At 42.5% G+C, this 14,273-nt stretch overlaps 1 protein-coding gene across 2 annotated transcripts in view; it reads left to right on the top strand.

The window, feature by feature from the left end:
• dph1 (diphthamide biosynthesis 1) overlaps positions 1-14,273 on the top strand; it is a 73,478-nt gene that overhangs the window by 15,128 nt on the left and 44,077 nt on the right. For both annotated transcript variants that reach the window (XM_020043913.2, XM_013135067.3), the window contains exon 3: positions 4,383-4,446. In XM_020043913.2, coding sequence (XP_019899472.1) covers positions 4,383-4,446 — 64 coding nt within the window. The remainder of the gene's footprint in view (positions 1-4,382; positions 4,447-14,273) is intronic.

Genomic DNA, 14,273 nt, shown 5'->3' with positions numbered 1-14,273 from the left:
AAATGGTATCTGTAAACTCTTTGTCAAGGATTGGTAAATTGGCTTAGGTTTGAGTTTAATTGATAACACCTCTTTGACTACTTTGTAAACTGTGACTGAAAAAGTATTTTTTTTGTTTGTCACCGCTTTGGTTTAACTGTTTGAAAAAGGGGTTAAGTGATGGTCCACCACAGGTTTACCACTGACAGGTGAAGTAAATAACATTGATAATCTCATTACCATGGCACCTGTCAGTGGGTGGGATGTATTAGACCGCAAGTGAACATTCTGTCCTCAAAGTTGTTGTGTTAGAAGCAGGACAAATAAGCAAGTGAAAGGATCTGAGCGACATTGACAAGGGCCAAATTGTGATGGCTAGACGACTGGGTCAGAGCATTTCCAAAACTGCAGCCCTTGTGGAGTGTTCTCGGTGTGCAGTGGTCAGTACCTATCAAAACTGATCCAAGGAAGGAAAAGCGGTGAACCGGCGACAGGGTCATGGATGGCCAAGGCTCATTGATGCATGTGGGGAGCAAAGGCTGGCCCTTGTGTTCCGATCTAGACGCGCTGCTGCAGCTCAGGTTGCTGAAAAGGTTTATGCTGGTACTGATAGAAAGGTGTCAAAACACACAGTGCATCGCAGTTTGTTGCATATGGGGCTTGCTTAGCCAAAGACCACTCAGGGTGCCCATGCTGACCCCTGTACCACTGCTGAAAGCACCTACAATGGGCATGTGAACATCAGAACTGGACCAAGGAGCAATGGAATATGGTGGCATGGTAGGATGAATCACGTTTTTATTTTACATCACGTGGATGGCCGGGGGTGTGTGTGTCGCTTACCTGGAGGACACATGGTACCAGGATGCATTATGGGAAGAAGGAAAGCCGGCGGAGGCAGTGTGATGCTTTGGGCAATGTTCTGCTGGGAAACCTTGGGTCCTGCCAATCATGTGGATGTTACTTTGACATGTACCACCTACCTGAGCATTGTTGCAGACCAAGTTCACCCTTTCATGGCAACAGTATTCCCTGATGGCTTTGGCCTCTTTCAACAGGTGAATGCTCCCTGCCACAAAGCAAAAATGGTTCAGGAATGCTTTGAGGAACAGAGCAAGAAGTTCAAGGTGTTGACTTGGCCTCCAAATTCCCCAGATCTCAATCCAATTGAGCATCTGTGGGATGTGCTGCACAAACAGGTCCGATCCATGGAGGCCTCTCCTCGCAGCTTACAGGACTTAAAGGATCTGCTGCTAACATTTTGGTGCCGATTCCACAGCTCCCCTTCAGAGGTCTTGTGAAGTCTGTACCTTGACGGGTCAGGACTGTTTTGGCAGCAAAAGGGGGACCTACACGATATTAGGCCGGTGGTCATAATGTAATGGCTGATCAGTGTATTTGCTGCCCCTTCTTTTTCAAGTGTTCCTAAAGTAATTGGACAATTGACTCAAAAGCTGTTTCATGGGCAGGTGTGTGCTATACATTCTTTCTTCATCAATTACGCAGGTGAAACTAGTTAATTCCCTGTGTGGTATTTGCGTTTGGAAGCTGTTGCTGTGACTCCTCGACAAACGGTCAAAGGAGCTGTCAATGCAAATGTAACAGGCCATCCTTAGGGTGCAAAAAAAAAAATATCCATCAGAGAAATTGCAGGAACATTAGGACTTGCCAAATTAACAGTTTGGTACATTCTGAGAAAAAAAATGCACTGGTGAGTTCTGCAACACATAAAGGCCTGGATGTCCACGGAAGACAACATTCGTGGATGATCATAGAATCCTTTCCATGGTAAAGAAATAACCCTTCACAACATCCAGCCAAGTGAAGAACACTTTCCAGGCGGTAGGCATATCATTATCCAAGTCTACCATGAGGAGAAGACTTCACATGAGCAAATACAGAAGGTTCACCACAAGATGCAAACCGTTCATAAGCCTCCAGAATAGAAAGGCCAGATTAGACTTTGCCAAAAAACATCAAAAAAAGCCAACCCGGTTCTGGAAGTGTTCTTTGGTCAGATGAAACTAAAACCTGTACCAGAATGATGGGACGAAAAACGTATGGAGAAGGCTTGGAACTGCTCATGAGCCGAAGCATACCACATCATCTGTAAAACACAGTGGAGGCTGGGTAATGACATGGGCATGCATGGCTTCCAATGGCACTGGGTCACTAGTGTTTATTGATGATGTGACAGAAGTCAGAATCAGGGATATATTGTCTGCTCAGATTCAGATGGTGCTTCACTTTACAGATTGACAATGTCCCAAAACTTACTTACTGAAGACAAAACTTAAGGCAGAAACACCCACAAACAAACCACAACCGAAGACCGCTGCAGTAAAGGCCTGGCAAAGTTTGGTGATGTCCATCTTCAAGCAGTCATTGCCTGCAAAGGATTCTCAACAAAGTATTAAAAATTTACATTTTATTTATGATTGTTTTAATTTGTCCAATTACATTTGAGCCCCTGAAATAAAGGGACTTTGTATGAAAATGCTTGCAATTCCTTAATGTGTCATAAGATATTTTTGTTCAACCCCTTCAGTTCAAGCTGAAAGTCTGCACTTGAATTGTATCTCTTTGTTTAATTTCAAATCCATTGTGGTGGCGTACAGAGCCAACATTTAGAAAACTGTGTTAGTGTCCAACTGCTTCTGGACCTGACTACTTTGTTCACTGTACAGTAAATCTGAAACAGCACTTTAAGCTACTTTAACTGGGAGAGGCACAGGAAACAGATGTTTAGTTGTTAGGGCCCTGGAGGGTGTTTACTACTATAAACCCAGTAGAATTGGGGGAATTAATCAAACAGCTGAAGTTCAAACTTCTGGGGAAGATGAAGTGGCTTTGTCCTAGACGGCCTTGCAGAGGCGGTTGTGGAAGGATTGGTGCCAGCAGTCGTAGATTAATCTTAATAACCTGCATGGTACATGATACATATTGTCTTTCATTAATTTTACAGCCCTGGAAATTCTTAATCTAAGTACATAGTGTACAGAGATGGGGTTTTGAGTGAAACTTGTTTTTCCTCTGTAGCAATTAGAATCTGTGCACAATCCTTCACTGCTGGCCTGTGCTCATGGTTTTGTCAGGTGAATTGAAAATGGCCTACTCAATCTCGTTCAGCAGGCTCTCTTCTGTCAATGCTTTTGTGTGCAAATTGAGTGTGGTTTGAGGATTCGATTAGAGAACAACTGTCAAAATACAAGTGGTTGATTGACGTTGTTGTGCTGCGTCCTCTGGGCCAGGCAGTTGTTACTGGCACCGGTGCGGTGCTGTTAGAGGGGCGACACACTACTTAGTAGAACTCCAGAAGATCTTTATGAATATACCCAAGAAACTGATTGAGATCAAATGGTTGCTATGCAAAGTGATGCTGCATTGGGTGTTATACCTTCGGGGAGCTTTTTTTGGTCCATTGGACTAATGATCCCGAAGAAGTTGGATCCACCGCCATGGCTTAAGATTTTAATTGGATGAGAAAATGTGATGGCCTATATTTTCAGAGTATGGCATTTTTTTCCCCTCTCTTTGAAAGTCCTTTGCATCATTTGACAAGGTGTGATATTTTACGCCAATGAGTCAACCTCCTCATGAAAGCATTTTCCATTGATTCGTCTTAGCTGGTGTCACACTCGGATAAGTTCCTACCGGAAACACACGCTGTTCTCAGCCTTTTACATCTGCAGCAGGACCAATCCTTCTTTTGTGTGATGGCTTGATTCCCATTTCACAGTGATTTAATCCATTTCTCCATGCTATCTTAATGCTGCATGGGAAGAAACAGCCTTGTCAGATCCATAGGGGTCTGTCTGCTGAGAGGTGTGTGTGTGTGTGTTTTAGAGCCAGGACGATAAACCATACATGTGCAACCACTTAACTGTATCTCTGACACTTGTCCAATATTATTCATTATGGTGGCTCATACTAGAGAAATCTAATGTTTGAAATGAAACATGTTTGCTAATGTGGGAGATTGTTAATGGGACAATTTTATGAGCACAATAAAATCAATCTAGTCATGACATCCATTGAGGTGTGTTTTTATAGCGAGTGTGACTCATAAAGCTGTCGGCTGTCATTGAGAGAGACAGGTGCCAGGGTGAACAGTTTGACTCAAATGGATCGGTGGGAAAAGAGGAAGGTGTAAAGACAGAGCTTAGCTGATATACTTGCCGTTTCTCCATAGTGCACCACTCAGTAAGATAAGATAAGAGTAATGGAGTATTCAAGGGAAAACTGTTTTGAAATGGCTGTTTCCCTCAGATGCCGTGCTAACGTAAAAACATGGCTAAGGTTGTCTGGGATGTGTTGAATAACATGTTTAACTGACCCAACGATGGCTGTGTACACTAAGCCTGGCTGGTTTAACGGTCTAATTGTCCTCTTCTTTTCTCCAGTGGCCCTTCAGCTTCCCGAGGGCCTGCAGATGTTTGCCTGTGTCATCGCTGACATCATCGAGAGGTAAGTGCCGCATCCAAAATGTTTGCAGGTGGGACTCGTTTGCGTGAAGAAAATGTATTGATTGAATGTTTTTGTATTTTTTTTGTTAAAAGAGAACACCTTGACTTTGATGTATGAAAGTTCTGGTGGATTTACAAGGTGAGTGAGTGAGAGGCGTCCTTTCTGAAGTTGAGCTTTAGCTATAAAGTGTGAACTTGAGCCTGCGTGGCAGTCTGTAGTCATTAAGCCAGGCAGTGTTATCATAATTCCCTGGCCGCCTCCTGCCTGCCACAGCCAGCTCATATCTGGGGCTCAGCAGAAAACCAGACTCGATTGCGGACCGAGCTATCAAAGCTTCACTCGTTGATGGTTCCAGGAGAGAGCTGCCATTATTCTTGCTAATTACATCCTGTTTCAGTCGGCGACGGCCCCCATTTCACACAAGTCACTCCATCATACAGAGATACACAAATGTATGCAGGAGAACAAACCTCCCCGCTGTTTGGAGCGCCTCTGCATTTGTTGGTTAAGTCATTTGTCTGTATACACTGAGCTTTGGCTTATGCTGTGCCAGAACAAGTTTGTGCAATGGTGATATATTGCTTGAAACAAAAACTGTAATCCAAAGGAAAACACATTTGTATAGGCCTGAAACATGTATTTAAACTGTTAATAGAGAAATACTTTGTGTCTATAAGCGCTGATGATATGGCCCCAAATAAGGGGGATATAATGTATTTACAAAGGGATCAAAATGTCACAGTTTGGAGCCTAAACAGACATGCCAAAATGTATTATCAAGTAAAAAAAAACTGTTGTGATTTCGATTGTTACTATACTTACAAAACGTGTTTTTTTTCAAGCCTTTTGTTGAATAGAAAAAAATATGTATTTTTCATACCTACATACCTACGTCCTCAAATGTGAGTACACCTCAACAATTTGTATCTGTTTTGACCAGAAAGGTGAGATCCCGGCCTTTTTAAAACTCTCCGGCATTACTTGTTAAAGTTTATGGCCATCTCCTGAAGAAAATAATAACTTTTAGGTTTGTTTTAGGTGGAGAATGTTTACCTTTTGAATTAAATTCAAGACGTCAGGCTTTTGTTTCCATTCTTTACTTTTGTGCTTGTTTTCTTAATCTTCTAATTTCACCCATCTCTCTTATGGGAGTACAGTAAGTGTTCTCAAAAAAATGGCTGCATCCTTCCACATTCAAAGTGGAATCCTCTACTAGGTGTCTATTCAATACTAATGAGCTTAGTTGATAAAAGCGGAGTAAAGCAAGCGTGGGAAGAAAGCTTCCGCAAGGTTTGCAGCTGTATTTGATTTTGGACAGGAAACATAGTCACTGATATCTTTAGTTTTTACATACCACCATTCCTATACGAACCCATCCTGTCATACCGCAGTTAGAAGCCATTGAGAAATGGTAACATCAGTGGGCTGAAAGTATTCACTTAGTCCCTCAACTCCTTATCATCCTTCTATCTTTCCCAGCCCAGCCGCTTCACTATTGCCACACCTCCCTTATTCCCCTCTAATCTCTTCATCACTTCCTGTATGCCCATCTACCCCCGTCCTGCTCACTCTGGTTGCAGAGGGAATGGGGATTGAGGGAGCGAGGCAGAGCTGGCGATAGGGCCCATGTTTTATCAGCCATTCTGCTATCAGCAGGAAAGCTGCCGCTCTCTCCTATCTGGTCTTAAGCCAGCCCTGTACTCAATATGTCCATCCCAGAGTCCTCTGAAATAAAGCCACCTCATCATCTTAGTCTTTCTCGACACATCTAGCCGGTCTCAGCTAATGAGAGCAATTATCAGCATTTAATTGCTTTCCTCATGTTCCCCTCACTAAACTTGCCCATCTCTTTTTCTACTCTCCTTCTACTCTTTTGTGTTTCATACTTTCACCCAGTCCTTCCCAGGTCCAGGAAACTATACTATATATTTTGAGCTGTTTTCTTGTCTGTCAATTACTGATGTTGTTATTATTGTCTGGCGGTTCTGCTCTTCTCTCTGTTTAAATACCCAAAGCAACAGTGATTGTGTCGCAGATGATGGCCCTATGGGCTAGTTGATATGGCTTGTGACAAACAAATTAGATGTAATTTGTTTAGCACCACTGCTGGGCCAATCTGTGTAATTGTAAATCCAGTATTTCTGTGGCAAAAAAGAATCATATTTCCTCCATATTTGTATGCATTTATACGTCAGGCCACATCCACACATGTTTATTGGTCACAAGAATTTTGTGTCCATAGATTTTACGTTAAGTTTTTATTGAATTTCAGGGCTGATTTACTGATTTTCATGACAGTAGGTTGGACAGAGTGAGGAGGAGAGTTTTTGTGCAACCATCTGGCCAATCAGTGTGATTTTGTAAAAGCTGCATATGGTAAGCTGCATCATTTACCCAGGTTTTGTCTTTGTCAGGTCTAATTTGTATGAGATAAGGCCTGTGGAATATGGAGAGATATATATCCTGCCTCCTATCTCCACTTCATTGTTGGGAACAACAAATAGGCAACCTCATTAGAGAGACAGGGAGTGAGAGAAAGAGATCTAGCTATAGAGGGAATGAGAATGTCTTTGCCGCTAGGGCTGTCCCCAACAACCAAAACAAAACATGGTTGGTCGAAAGTCTAATGTTCTTTTTGATTAGTCAGAATTGCCTAGTATACATTGGTCAAAACATACTTTTATTGTCATTAAGCTAATTTAATGGTTTACGTGAAAATGAATTTCATGGTCAGCAGACCTTGCCTGCACATGCATTTTTCAGATGTATGACACACAACATGCAATGGATTAATCCTGAGAAAGGTGTGAATCTGGCAGGTTTATTGTGCGCCATGAAGAAATGAGGATACATTTGTAACTGCTTTACTAATAAAGTTGGTGGAACAACAGCCCTATAAACCAAACAGTCGCCCAGTCAACTAAAGACAATCAACCGTATAGGCCGCCATGCAATACATGACCTATATTTAACTTTTTGATGCTGTGGGGTTTGCAGAGCTTTTAGTCAGATGTTTTGTTGTGTTTTGATGTTTTTATTTAAAGTATTAAAAATGTTCATAAACGCTTAAGGTTTCAACACAAATCAACAACTCTTGTTAGCTATCTTTTTATCTGTCTGGATAGATATTGTGGAAAAGTTTTTTCCGTAATTCAAATCAAAATGTGAGACCTTCATATATTTTAGATTTGAACATTTTAATCCTTTTTTTGTTTTAATCTTGATGATTATGGCTTACAATTCATGGAAATAAAAAATCCAGTATCAGAATATTAGAAAAAGAAAATACAATACAGAAATTTCGAAGAGCTCTGATCAACTAATGAACTCCCTGAGCCTTCAGTACACACAACCTAAATCATGAGGAAGACTGCTGTCCAGTTGTCCAGAAGACACTCATTGACACCCTCCACAAGGAGGGTAAGCCGCAGAAGGTCATTGCTGAAAGGGCTGGCTGTTCGCAGAGTGCTGTATCAAAGCATATTCATGGAAAGTTGACTGGAAGGGAAAAGTGTGATAGGAAAAGGTGCACAAGCAACAGGGATGACCGCAGCCTTGAGAGGATTGTCAAGCAAAGCCGATTTAAGAACTTGGGGGAGCTTCACAAGGAGTGGACTGAGGCTGGAGTCAGTGCATCAAGAGCCACCACGCACAGGCGTGTCCAGGAAATGGGCTACATTTCTGAACCAGAGACAACGTCTGAAGCGATGTAGTGTAGACATGTAGCCAGGGGATTTAACAGCTGCTTTTTCATCTGACCGACTCAGACTAGTTTGCTTTGCCTCATCATTGCAACTCCTTGTGCTCACCGGTTAAATCCTAGTTATCTGGATCCAAGCACATAGATGCTGGAGAGTAGGCTAAACACCTCTGCAAAGACATACACATTGGACTTTTGAATTAAGATGGCGGGGGGGGTTCTGGGTAAAATTTGGGAATAATACATTTAACTAATATAATTCAAGGTTTGAATATGTGAAACAGTTAATTAAATATGGGAAAACATTTATATTTACCAACTACATGTGTTATATTAGTAGCATTATGTGTGCAACAGGTTGACTGGCACTTCCGGTCCATAAACTCAACACAATGCTTGGATAAAGCCAAAGTACTCCTACACGAGGATGCACAGGTTCTCAGAGAAGCAAAAGTATGCACAAACACTGAAACAGACAAAAATACCGGGCATGTATTAACAGCAATTTTACAAATGTTTTACACTAATATGTGGCTATCTGTTCCACTCAGGCGTCTGTCAGCATGCTCTTCACCAGAGAGGTATGGTGACTGCACAGCATGTCCACTGATCATTTAGAATGTCTCCTACAAGCAGGCCGGTTGTTTTCTGCAGATGTTTCAGATCGGCCCCCAACGACAGCATAATCTTCTAAAAGTCTGCTTTAATGGCTTGGGCTGAATATGTGTGCTCTGACTTAAGTTTTCACTCTGTTCCCTGTTGTGGGCTATCGTGCGTGTTGTCATTCTGCTATATGCCACACATTGCCTTTGACGCCACAACCCTGTGTCTTCACTCCAGCAGTGAATTATACTTTTACGAACTTCCTTTAAAATGGACTGGGAGAGCAGTGCCAGGGCTGTTTTGCCCTGCCAGTCATCAGAGGCCTAATCCTGGGGACAGGGGGAGAGAAGAGGGAAGTGAGAAGGCGGAATCGGTAAAGAGGAAAGGAGCAGTAGAGTGATGTTTATTTCTGTTTTTACTGTTATTTATTATACAGCTTTTTTCCTACTTGCTTTGACATGTTAAACGAATGGTACCCATGCCAATGAAGCCCTTTAAATTGAAATTGAACTGAGAAGGAAGGGAGCAAACGGGCAAGGGAGTACTGTAGGCAGTAACATTTAATGCCCTCTGGCAAAGAGATGAGGGATCTCATCTCTACACAGACAGTTGGCGATGCAAACATGGCTTGGGAAGCAAAACATTTTTTTCAGCTTTGCCCAAAGATGATCACTGGGCTCTGAACAATTACAGGATTTGTCTATGGGGTCCTACTAAAATTATCAAAATAGTAAATGTTGGTGTCATGTTGGTGCTTTGCTCCATAATTTCTTTTGCTAGATAGATATTTACCTGGAAACGGAGGACATACGTTTTCTGGTCTCGGTGACATAAAACCATACACTGATACACTGAGCCAAAACATTATGACCACTCACAGGTGAAGCCAATAACACTGATCACCCCCTAACAAGGGCACATGTCAAGATCTGGGTAGGCAGAAAATCAGCTGTCATAGTCAACATGTTGGATGCATGAGAAATGGGCAGGAGTAAAGACCTAAGGGCAAAAATTGTTATGGTCAGACGACTGGGTCAGAGCGTCTGTGAAACAGCAAAGTTTGTGGGGGGCTCCTGGTCAGCAGTGGTTGTGTATCTACTAACAGTAGTCTAAAGAGGGACATACCACAAACCTGCAACAGGGTTTTAGCGCCCAAGGATCATCAATGCTTCAGGGCAACCAAAGCTACCCCGTCTGGTCTGAACAGACAGAATATCTATAGTCACAGACATTTTTTATGATGCTTACTTGAGGAATGGGTCACAACACTGCGTATGGGGCTGCATAGCTGCAGACCAGTCAGAGTGCCCAAGATGACCTCTGTTGAAAGGGCCTATAATGGGTACGTCATCATTAGAACTGGACCTTGGAGCAGTGGAGGAAGGTCCCCAGCGTCTCTGTTCGATGCTGGCGTGTCTGTGTAATTAATAAGCAATGTGTGTGGCTGGTGCCGCGTGAACTTCCCACTGCTGAACAGAACCGCTCTGAGCATTTCCTCTGAAATATTCATTGTCTTTAGCGTCATATCACCACAAATGGTCGAGTCGCAAGTCATGAAAATCGGACTCGACCCCCCCCCCCCCCCCCCCCCCAACCCAACACACCCTGTGGCAAAATGTGTATACTACTAGAATGTTATGCAGGATATTACCTTTTAAAATTGAGATGTGTTTTTCTCTTGAGTAGAAGTGCTGCAAGTGTTTATATATAGCTGGTTATGCAGACCTTCAAACCACTTTTTTGCCTCCTTGATACATAATTGCCATTATTATTCATTGGACCCTTTGTTGTAAATGTGTTGGTTAGATATTCTGGCTGTTTTCATGTCAGCGGCATCAGTTGAATGCAATGTGAGATGAACCACAGGCATTGAGTGAAATTAGAGCTCACTCTATTTATACGCACACACACACAGGGAGATAAAAACACGCACAGAATCACTCATACCTTTCTAGTCAATCCACTATTTCTCTGGCCCCAACCTAGCACTTCATCAGTCTTGGCCTGATACATTTCTGACACTGTGTTAGTGTATGTGTAGCAGCAGGAGTTTTTTCAGCCCACGGCCTCCTGCCATGAATATCAGCCCTGTATACAGGGAGCCTGCCCTCTCTGCTCCTCCTGGCTCTCACCACTCGCCCTCTAGCCTGTTGGTTCTTCCTAAAGCCCAGCTGAGCAGTAGGTAACAGTACCCCGGGTGTGATTGTCTCTGTGTGTCCAGGCCTTCTGTCCTCACCGATTACATAAAAATCCCCCATTACACACACATATATATATACACACAAACAACAACACATACATGCACCCACTGTACATCTCTTTTGAGTAATGCTTGGCAACTCCTTTACTACCTACCCAAAGCCCTAACAGATCTGTCTTAGTCAGGGCCCTGAGAGTAAAGGAGATGAGTGTCCATCTCAGCTGGGACAAGACAGGGCAGTTAGCCTCCAGCACAGTAGGGTAACCTGTGTACCAGGGACGTCGCTATGCCTATTTTTTTTACGTCGCTAGGCCGTTTTTTATAGAAATGTATGGAGGTTAAAACGTTCTTTTGAGATCGTAGAAATGTCATGGGAGAGGTATAGTGGACAAGTTGCAGTTGGTACATTTTGACTTGCGTGACGGACCAGATGTCATGTACTGTAATATCAAAGTGATCTGTTTTTTTTCTATACCGGAAGGCAAGAAAGCTAGCTACAACTTTCTAGTAGACACTTCAGAGAAGACTAAGATCTGTCATTTGTAATGCAAATAAAAATAAATTATAATGTAATTTAACAAAATAATAAGGTGGCCAATAATTGGTGGGCGATAATAGGGGGTGGTATTTCTTTGCGACAACACTAACCAACTACTGAAAATGTTCATTTCCCATTAATGACATGCTAGCTAACATTTGTATGTCACTAATAATCATCAGGAACACAGTTGCAAAACTGCGCGTGTTTCACAGATTCATGTTGGTTTGGGTTTGAAGTTAACGTATTGCAACGTATTCTGTTCAGAGAAAGGGAGATCCGGTTGTTAAATGTTTCTTTTTTTTAATTATGAAATGTTTTTTAATGTTTTTATTCCGAGATGAATGGGCTAATGACAAAATCTGCTTTTTGAAATTATTCTTGCTTAGAAATCTTGCTTAGAATCAAAATATACTATATTTAGATGTTCATTTACTATAAATATAGTTGACAAAGGTGTTTTGGCTACATAGTACAGCAGTTTTTGTGACTTTTGTTGGTGTTGGATGGATGAAGACAGAGTGGATTAGATAGAATTGAAATCATATTAGATCAGTGTCTAACACAAACTGTGAGACAGGTATACTTTTAGCCAACCTTGACCAAAAATAACCTAATTTTGATAGATTTAACACCCATTGTTACTCTAAAAATACATGATGAAAGTATGTTTTGGGGAGTATGCCCAGACCCCCCCCCCCCCCCCCCCCAAACGAGGCTTAGCTCCCCATCCACGAACCCGGGATGCACAGGTTCCTTGTGCTTCCTCAGCTTTAACATAATGTCACATTAGATTCCCCAACACCTGTGTCCCACATCCCAGGCCCCACACAACCCTGGAGGTCTGCAGCCCACCCACCACCCTGTTATATTTACCCACGTCAGTCTCTCCTCAGACTCCAGGATGGAGATGCAGATATACTGGCTCTCATATCAGGCTTTGGCAGGTAACACCTGGGAAATTGCTTGACCTGTCTTGAAAATACTATTGATGCACTCCACAGAGTCCACTTTGCCTCGGTCCCCTCAGCTCTCTGTAAATTGAACAACCCCATGGGGTGTTGTTGGGGTTTATCGAAAGGATGGCGGCCTTCCCTTTGTCTTCATTACCCTGCCTGAGTCCATCCCAAATGGCACCTTATTGCTTACTCTGCAGAGATTAATGGACCCCCTGTTCTTAGCCCCAGATTAAAGAAACATGTATGTCTGAACCCTGCACTACACTTTAGCCCTTTTCTCCCAACTGTACTCCAACTGGGTTATAGGACTAACACATCAAGTGACCGTTCTATATCTCTGACATTATTCTAAACAAGAAGGCCTTTATGAACATGCTGTTTCCTCGTTTTCAGCGGCAGACTTTTATTTCTGTTTCTGTAAACCTTGCTGAATCCCTGGCTAACAATATAAATATGTATGTCATTTTTGAAACGTGATATTGAATCTAACATGCATCAATATTATGATCATGTTCAGATAACTGTCTGAGTTACAGCGGTGAAATGTGTTTACCCACTGCAGAAACAATAGTCGGTGGACCGCATTATTTTGGTCAAAGCAGTTTTTTTTTCCAGTGACCTTAAGCGAAGAGGGGAAAAAGCACCCTTTTTATCAGGCAATCTAATAATTAGGCCAGGTAAAAATGTCGCCAGTTTCACCATGCATTTAATTGTCTGACCTAATGGAGATATTTGGAGATGTAATATTTTTCGTGGTTCCTGGTTGATTGTTTTAAGCATTTTGAATAAAAATCCACTTAGGAACCTAATGAGCTGTCTCTTTAGGTGAAGGAAGGAAGCCTTGAGATCCAGCTCCCTGAAAATACTTAGATGCCCCCCCCCTACACTATTAGCCTGTCAGCACAAACATTTCTGTCTACCAAGGAATGTTTTTATACAGATTAGCATGTTTTAAAAAAAATATTCTGGTTATTGTCCTCAAATTGATCAGAGTAATAATGTAGATTTGCTTTAATAATTTACTCATCAAAATAGCTTTGGAGAATGAATAATATGCATCACAGACATGGAAATGAAGTGAAAGTGCACCTTTTGTAATTAGGCATTGACACATCTAAATGTTTTTGTAAAACCTGTCATGATGGCCCTGTGTTTCTGAAGCTAGCCTGTCCTCTTCTGGTGAAGGACCAGCTAGGCCACTTTAGAATGTGCCAAAGTGATCACTTGCTTGTCATTGTGCCTGAATCAACCTCAGCCCAAGAGAAGGCTCATTTCCCTGGGCTAAGGTGCATCGTGAGCAGGACTTGAACGGGGAATAGCGGGCCGTGGGGGATGCGTCTCCTAAATGAAACAACAGTGAGCTGCTGAGGATAGAAAACACAGGCAAAGAACTGTACAGTAACTAGGAGACCGAGAGCCCAGCAGGGAACTCATCAGTAGTGTTTTGGAGTGAATCCTGGTTTATTTAGGTAATTCAATAAACATATTCCAACCGTCGGCCTGACTGTGCAGCGGTGTGTGTCTGAGATAAGGAGTGCTCAGTGACCTGCTATGGAGGCAGGCGAGGGGATGGTCTGGGGGACTCTAAAGGCCGCACCCCCCACACACACACATACACACACACACCCCCACTCCACACTCCACTCTGTCCTATTTCACTGCATAATCACTTTCATTTAGAACCAGCCGTACACTCAGGCCCTACCACACGAGGCAGACGGCATTGCACACAGAGAGAGTGATGCAGATTATTACCCAGCATTTCCAAGGGAAACATAAATACGTGGAGAAATGCTCATGCCCATTTGAAAATTAGCTATGGGCTTT

Source organism: Esox lucius, chromosome 1 (genome assembly GCF_011004845.1).
Source record: "Esox lucius isolate fEsoLuc1 chromosome 1, fEsoLuc1.pri, whole genome shotgun sequence".
NCBI classification, from domain to species: Eukaryota; Metazoa; Chordata; class Actinopteri; order Esociformes; family Esocidae; genus Esox; species Esox lucius.
The sequence above is the reverse complement of the archived record's forward strand: the minus strand, read 5'-3'. Positions and strand labels throughout refer to the sequence as shown.